General features: G+C 38.7%; 1 protein-coding gene across 1 annotated transcript; it reads right to left on the bottom strand.

The window, feature by feature from the left end:
• Positions 1–6,189: 6,189 nt before the first annotated feature.
• LOC140942059 (melanocyte-stimulating hormone receptor-like) lies at positions 6,190–7,263 on the bottom strand. The gene has a single exon (XM_073391044.1). It carries the CDS (start codon positions 7,120–7,122, stop codon positions 6,190–6,192), a length of 933 nt encoding a protein of 310 aa, XP_073247145.1. The 5' UTR covers positions 7,123–7,263.
• Between the last annotated feature and the right edge of the window lie 1,615 nt (positions 7,264–8,878).

Here is an 8,878-nt window from a genome sequence, read left to right as displayed (position 1 = left end):
TATGTAACTCTGGCTGGATAAGCAATGAAGAAATGCATGCACAAAATCAAGAACATGCGTTTACAACCTGTTCAATTTTTTCCTGTCCATGACAGATGAGCTACTCTGCTTTCTTTCCCAATAAAATCATCTGTGTAGTCATATTCTGATAGGATACCGCGTTCGTGACAAAAGCTCGGGAATGGCCTCGGGGTTGGGAAATGCCCGGCCCCTGGTCAGCACAAAATTTGCAAATGCCCCACCCCCCGGGACTGACAAGGCCGGCAAATGCCCCGCAGTAGCCGGGGGCGGGGGGGCTGGGCGCAGCTGGAATTGACTGATGCATAACGCAAGAGTATCGAAGTACGACTACACAATAAATGTCACAAAATCTACCTAAGCGGTCCCCTCGGGATTTTCTGTATTTACGTCATCCTAACCATTTCGTACTTGCGGGCGCAAACAATAGAAACGTCATCATTACCTACCGATTCCTCGTGGCCCCTGTTCAAGCAAGTCGAGATTTTTTCTGGCATACTGACTGTATATTTCAACTGTAAGTACTTTCCTTAATATACGCGCGAGTTACTAGAGTGCCTCAGTGCTAGGGCAATAATCAGTTATCATATTTTCTCGAGAGAACTAATTCCCCTTACGTGATGATTAAAACTGAAAAAGATCAGCTTTTCTTGTACGTATGCAGTGATAACTGAAATAAACAAGCGTACACAGTAAGTTTTGTTTCCCTTCGACATAGGCGTACGGGCTATTTTTTGCCAGGGGGGGCGGTAAACCATTTGCCCAAAAAAGTTTTGCAAGTTGCCCAAATTTTTATAAAACAGTCGAACAGAAACGAGGGCCGATGCAACGACATAGGCCGCATTGGCATATGAAAATGGCTCCATACAGTTTTTCAGGGTCAATACCTGCCAAATTTGAGCATAAACTACGTCGCCATAAACAAACATTTGGAAAAATTACCACCACAGTTGTATTAGATAAAGATGAAAATTTGTTGTGATCATGGTTGCAATGACATCGGAGTTGTTATAGCAACGAACTGAAGCCATTACCCATTATACTTGCAGCAATATTTCTCTCTGGGAACTGTTCTTCGAAAATCGATCACAGGAGCTTTTTCCTCCAATAGTCGCCTCGATGTTCGTCAAGTTAAAACGGAATCTGTAAGAGCGTTATCGAGACATTTTGGGATAAAGTTTTTATAGTTGGAAATACGGTAAAAAAAAAAAAGGAAAATCTTGATGTTTGGCCGTTATCTGTAGAAAACGATGCGCTTTTGACATGCAATTTCACCTCATAGTATATAGTAGATCGTGGAGATAGCTCCGGCCAATTGCTACAAAGAAGGATTTGATTAGTATGTGTCATGGCGCTCTTGTTAGCGGTTTTGTAAACATTTCAGTCTACTTTAACAAATTATTGAACAATTTTTAAACCGCTCGGTAGACTTTTTTAAAAAATCAAGATTCTTCTCGCAATTTAAACTGAGAATTAGTCAGCCACTTCTTCACTTTAAGACCCATTGCTGATGCTATCTGCCATACAATGTTCTAAGAGCGGAGATGATTCTAGAAAGTTAGACGGTAGTTTATTCCAATCAATTCACGACTGGAAATAGCATATAGCAGTACAGTGCCCAACAATAAAAAATAAATCAGCATATGATACCTTTCCTTTATAACCAGAAATTCGTCACGTGCTAGGCAGACACTGTCTCGTGTCAATGTAACTGGATTATTACGCCGACTTCAGGTTAAAATAGAAAATATTTATCTCTTCAAAATAACAATGAAGACATGGAGACGTCTTTAAAAACTGGCTTTGCCCAAATTTTCTCGTGCTGCCCAAAAAATCTGAGTTGCCCAAAAATTGGGGGGGGGGGGGCTGCAGCCCCCCTCGCCCCCCCCCCCCGGCCCGTACGCCTATGCCCCTCGACACTTTAATAAGGAGTGAAATGAGAACAAGGATTTATTTTGTTCTGGGAAAATAGCATTTGAGCGAGTTTAACTTGGACTGGGAACGGAAAAAGGGCTAAAATTTGAATGAGACAATGATAATATGATTATTCTCTTTTCGCATTTCTGCGAAAGGCTTGACAAATTCCCAGGTTAATAAAACATCAGAAAATCATTAGTCAAGAGAGAGCCAGTTTACTGGGCATGTGATATAGAAAGTAGACTACTAAGCAGTATTGTTTGCTTGTAGCTATTTGGCACTGACGGTTAGATTGTTATACTGGTAAAGTAAAGTGAAATCACTCTAAAATAGTCTTCATTTAAAGCATCCAACAATAGGTGCTCCTGAATCTCTTGTATTTTTCAAGAAAACGTTCAGCTCTATCAACGACACAAGAAAGACAAAACCTTTACAGTATATGCTGATACGCTTTTATTTTTTTAACTGTTTTGTGAAAGAGACATTTAAGCTGAACTTTAAACACGCCATCAGACATAGAATTGAACTGCATGTTAGACGGAATACAGAATGGACGGGGCGGTTGGTTTACCATTTAACCTATACACTGGTACATACGAAACCAGTGTTCTCACATTTGAGAAGCGCAAAAAGAACTGGCAGTGCATCAAATACTATAAACATGAACCAGCACTTAAGACCGAAAAAATTGGAACGGCCCGGATAAAAAGACGAACGGCTCCGACAAAATTCGACGTGTAAACGGTACTTGACCCGTTCCAGTTGTATCCGTTCCGTTCCTAAAAAGGTCCATAGGCGGCTATGGACCCCTTTCGGAACGGAACCGATAAAAAACGGTTCCGTACCCACATTTTTGTTTTCTTTTCAACGTGTAAACGCTCGCCCTTTTCTCGGTACCGTTCTGTTACGTTTTTTTATGAGCCCGTGGTGCTCCACGTCAGTTGTTTAGCGTACGTCACATGGGTGTTGGAAGAAGAAACTGGAAAGTATTCTTCGACTCTCGAAAGCTAGCATACCACTGATCGTCAGAGTAAGTGCTGTATGTAAGATCAAACCAAGCCCTTGTTCTTGGAATTTGCCAGAAGCTCCTTTCGACTGTGAAGTGCGATACAAGGGCTGTTAATAGGAGAACCGTAAGCCTTGTTTTTCTCCTGATTCGGTACATTTTCTCAGAAGAACTTTGACGAATCGCACGCGCTGTCAAAGGTGAATTTCGTGTTCTCTTCTTTAGAAGAAACCAGAAAAGTGCTTGTAAACCTGCATCCATGATTGTCGAAGATACGCACAGTCTACTGTATGTATAAGCGCATATGAACAACTAATCGAAGCAGTTTTATTTAATTATCGCGGGCTCTATCGTTACCGGTCTCGAAGAAAACAACGTATAAACAGTCTAGTTCCCGTTCCAAGGGGCTCTCACGTACCGTGCCTTTTTCTGTCGGTTACATTACAGAATTTGTACGTGTAAACAGGAGATTTCGTCTGGAACCGGTACTTGTTTCTAACCGAGCCGTTCCTTCTCTTTTAACGTGTAAACGGGCCTTTAGTTTACCGAGTTGTGATTTGTCTCTAAGGATGCGAGAAATGTCTCCTATATTCCACCGAGATTAAAAGTATAGGTTTTGTGAATCGATGTGACGCTCACTAACACTGAAGAACAGGCTCGACAAACCGGCCTTTGTATCTGTAGTGCTCCTTTGAGGTAACTTCTTTCTACCATCATCATCTTTTCATCTCCAGTGGCAGATCCAGGGGAGAGGCTCGCGGGGACTGCCCCCCTACCTATTTTTAGACCAAACTGAAGCCCGAAGGACTGAAAAAATTTTTTTTGGAGACCCTCCCTCCCTTGTCTAAGGGTCTGGATGACCGGGCCCCCTCCTTACCTCAAGGTCTGGATCCAGCACTGATCTGTGACACTCGCTTTTTTCTTTTTTGTTTTCTCTTTAGTTTATTAAACTGATTTTCACATTATTTGTGCTTTTTTTTCCCAAAGTAACTTTGATCCATAAAAGACGGAAGACGGAGATTCAACCGAGGGTCCTTTTTGATGCAAATTCTATCTTTTTGCTAAATGTGCACGTGCATATGAAACTTGAAAACAATGCCAGTGAATAATGTGGACGCTCACTTGTAAACACAAAATCTGGGGGAAAAATTGTTATATTTGAGGCCCTATTTAAAAGCCTTCCCTGTTTTCAATGTTCTTGAAACTTGCAGGGTATATTTATTGACAATTAATCTTGGGATTGTCAAATTTATAAAAAAATTTATCGAGCGGTTTTTTGAAAAATTCGAAAAAAATTTGTAGGCGTGGACCAAATTACGTGCAAAAACTGTAACAAAAGCAACTGAATGCAAGGTTAATAAAATTCTTCTTGCTGGCGATCACCCAGAGCAACGTCCTTCTTTTTTTGTACGCAGTTTTCAATGGAATCAAACCACTATGAGAAGAAGCCGCGTTTCCAAAGCTTATCATTTTCTTAAAAAATTAGCTAATTGTGTGGATAGCATGCTATTTCACTGTTTATATGATGCTTAAAACTTGGTTTCAAAATATTTCGAAAACGCTCTGATAGAATTTGTTCAAACTTTGCCATAATTGAGGCAATTATGGTAGGTACAAACTCCCTTAAGCGATTTCTTAAAAAAAACTCCTGTACAGGGAAACACAAAGATAAATAAAAAAAAAACGTTATGGCGTCGTTACGTTGCCATGGCGACTCCGATTGCAATAAAACCCAAATCATAAGAAATTTTCATCTTTATATAATACAGTTGTGGAAACCTTTTTTCCATATCTTTACTCATGGCAACGTAATTAATGCTCAAACATAGGAGGTATCCCCCCCAAAAAATCCAGTCCAGCCACCTTAATATTTTATTTGCAAAAAGAGATTATATTTTTTCCGCTATATTATCAGTTGAACATTTTCCATAACCCATTATCGCATCGCTCAAAGATTTCGATCGATGATAGTTTATAATCGATGACTGGCACACCATTGCTGTTAATTGAACTGACTTGGTGTGGTAGAAAACAAATAGGTACCCACCTTTTTTCGAAGTACGTATGTTTAGTTATTTTTATTTCCATTCCTAAGGCCCGGTTCAGACACCGACCTTTTCATGAGCCGAACCTGATCTATTGAATTAAGTACCTGAAAAGTTAGGCGTCTGAATCAGTTAGGAACGCCTGTTTCAGTTTGGAACGGCTCAGTCGTTCTTTTCGCCTGGCCCGGCCAGGAATTTCGCCTTTGGAGCGACTTTGGAAGGGCTTTAATTCAGACGCCGAACTTTTCATGTACCAAATCCAATGCATAAATTATTACAACGTATTTTATAAGTAGTTTGACCGAAATGAGAATTTTTCTCCTTTTGAATTTAGTTCGGCTGGAATTAAGATCGGCGTCTGAATCAATTCAGCCGGTCTAAATAATTTGAGTCGGCCTTGATTCGAATTAGGTTCGACTCGAGAAAAGTTCGATGTCTGAACCGGGGCCTAATAGCACTGGGTTTGATTTTCTGTCTTTGCCTCTATTTATCCCTCTGACTGAGCGCTCAGATCTTATAATAATTTACCCTAGTCCGTTTTTAATTACCCGTTTGGAATACAATTGAGAGATATGGAAGAGTAAGAAGAAGAAGAAGAAGAAGAAGAAGAAGAAGAAACCAGCAGCATGCTGTAAACATGATACTTTTGTTGTTAGGTTGTCACTATTGTAGACTCTCTACTTCTTATACCACCACTATTGAATACTAAGAAAAGGAAAAAACCAGAAAATGATTCTCTTAATTTTTAATCTGGAAATGCTAAAACCTTTTACGCGTTTCTTTCCCCAGACTGTTCCCAGTCGTACTTCTCTCCTATAATCCGTCCAGTTCTTAATGAGAAAAAAAAAGTCTACCTGCAGTCTACGTTATCTAAAGTCACAGCTTGAAGAGAATAATCTATTTGCGTTAAGTTTCTAAAATTTTATTCTCCTGGCCAAAATTCATCTCAATACGTGGCTATTTATGGCTGGTCTACATTTCTTTAAGTTTTATATTTAATTGTTACTGGGAAAGGAGATAATGAGGTGTGTCTAATCCTAAACTTTCACTTAGCAAACTGCCATTGGTTGATTTTTGGTAACGTTAGCCTTGACGACTAGCAAGTTCCAGGCTCCAAGATTGTGGGCGGAACGGATCGCGAAGAAAAGTGCGAAGAGCCGCGTGTGTCTACATTTTACGTCTTCAAGCCGAGCGTGGAATAAGTTAACTCGATGAACAAAAACGTTGCTTTAATGTTTCTTTTACTGCTTGCCTTACTTCTTTAATCTTCCAGCAATATAACAATGGATTTAGCGAAGAGTTTAAATATAGTAAAGTAGCTGTAAACTCCCAAGCAAGGAAATAAGACAAAGGAATCCCTTTTTGAGGTGTGAGAGCTACCACTATAGAAAACGGCAGATAGCAAACAACCAATGTTACCTGTACCCACAATGCGCTGGACACTACCTTTCTGTATCGAGCTATATTCAGGGGAGTTGCTTTGCGCGGTTGTGCTTGAGGAACATGGTTAATGTGGTTATGACGCAAAGTGAAGAAAATTTTAGTGTAAGCGAAGATTGTAGTCACCAGACACACAGCTGTACCTATGTATTGATACCAAGAAACAATAAGACGATTCCAAAACAAAGTAGATGCCCCAAAAATGGACAAAATCCATAAACCAATTACAGTTATACTTGTTCTTTTCAAAGTCACAACTTGTCTGTATCTAAGACCCAACAACAAGGCGACAAGTCTGTCCACACTTATTGCAGTCAGTGTTAATAAAGACACTGAACACAAAGTATAACTTGAGAAATCTGACATCAAAACTGCGTAATAGCAAATATCGCTTCTTCCCTTCACAACAGAAATTTCATAAGTTACAGTCAATGGACCAGCGATGATACCAACAAAGAGATCAGTTAACGTTAGGCTACAAAACAGAACTTTGGACGGCGGATGAAGTGAAGTCTCCTTGTGTAGGGCAACTAGAATCAAAGTGTTCCCCAGAAATGCGGTAACGGACAGAAGACTATTTACAACTGAAAGAAAGATAAACTCGCCATCTACTTCTCCAGTAAATTCATCGATATCGGAGCACTGGCTCAGTTGTCTGCTCTCGCTTTCATCTTTACTGAAATTTGTTAGCGCCATTTCTCTTTGATGCGACGACCTGCAAGTGAGCACCTTTTAACTCAAACAACAAGTCAGTCTGGAAGTGATATCATTTCATCTTTAATTCAAATAATCAGCCAGGTGTGCGTTAATCCCCTTCTTCTTGTTATGATTATGAACTTCTGTTTAACAAAAACAAAAGAACCATAAGTTCTTCTGTTGTCTCCACTGCGTCTGTCAGACAGAAAACAGACGTTGTCATGGGTTCCAGCTTGACGTTCAACGTCATTACCTTAATTTCCCAGAAGATTCCAATTACCAAGCTAAATATTAGTTTGTAAGCTAAGGAGCTATCGTTGTTATGTTAAATCATAATATTTGTATATTTTATAGCTTAAATTGAGTTAAAAACTAAGCTCCGGGTAAGATGACGGGGCAACTTTTGTCGGTGAGGTATAAAAACCTGTTAATAAAGATAGGTAAATCCTTAAAAACACAACCTGAACATAGATGCGTTCACGGTTTCTACATTTATTTTATTTCTATCTTTTTTTGCTTTGAAACTTGTTTAATTGCGAGCAATAAGTACCATTTTTTGAGCAAAGCCAGCTGTTTGTAAGGCATAATCGTGTTTGTTAGCCCCAATTTTGAGTCACGTACTCATAGGAATACTAAATTTTGTTTCCTCTTTGATGGCAGAGAGTCGTAAAAGTCCATCAACACATGACAAATTGGAATTGGGAAGGTCTAAATTTTAGGCTCCACTTCATTTTCGTGAGAATAACATTTTACGGAAAAACTTAGCAAACTATAACTGCATTTATTGCAATGTAGTTTAATAAGCTGCGTTAACCTTTTCCGTCTCTTTTCATTGGGTTGTCGTTTTCTTTGTTCTTGTTGTTTTTTTGTCCGTTCCAGAATTTGAGGCTACTAAAAAAACCATACTCGTGATATAAGCATAAACATCTCAAATGTTAACTTCATAATATTTATTAAATACCCACCTTCAGCCAAATTTTTTTATCAAGATTATTAAATACGCCACATACATTACTAACATTAAAAACGCAATATTTTTTTTGCAAATAGCTAAAACAAACAACAGCACACAGTTTCATCTTTTATTTGATATGAGTAAGTTTCAGCGTCTGCATAATAAAATAGCCTGTTTATTAACGTATATAATGAGGAACCACCCATCCATTGCCCCCTTAGAGGCAAAATAATGTCCGTCTATTTCACTTTCCAGGTCAAAATATCATCACTAACAGTGAAAGATGAAAATGCAAATTCAGAAAACCTTGTCTAAAAATTTTTGTTTTATACCCATAAGTTTTGTTAACGTCATGCCACTTCAGCGTAACATTAACTCCTGATACAACAAAATGTCACTGCACATTACGTTTCTCTGTCAACTAACTAAATTAATTGATGCAGAAGAAGAAAAATGTTTTCCCCTCTTTCTTTCGAAGTAAGTATCTTGATTTATTTCTATTTCTCCTCGTTCTGGTATTGTTTTGTTCTCTGTGCATGTATATTTTCATTAATTCATCCCTCTACTGGTAGCCGAAATTCGAAATATATGGATTCGTATGGGGAAAAAGCGAATGTTTTCTTTTAAGTATATTAAGTGTATAATTAAGTGTATTGTGTGCCCGTGTCCAATCAGACTTGAGGACATTTTATTAGTTAGTCAATAAATCAACCATGTTGCCTAAGAAAAATTTATCTAAAATTTATCTCTTTAGTGTTGTATTGCTGGTTTTCAGCGTCACGCCATTCAAAATAGATCAAA

This window comes from Porites lutea, chromosome 6 (assembly GCF_958299795.1).
Source record: "Porites lutea chromosome 6, jaPorLute2.1, whole genome shotgun sequence".
Classification (NCBI taxonomy): Eukaryota; Metazoa; Cnidaria; class Anthozoa; order Scleractinia; family Poritidae; genus Porites; species Porites lutea.
This window is presented reverse-complemented; position numbering and strand designations above follow the sequence as displayed.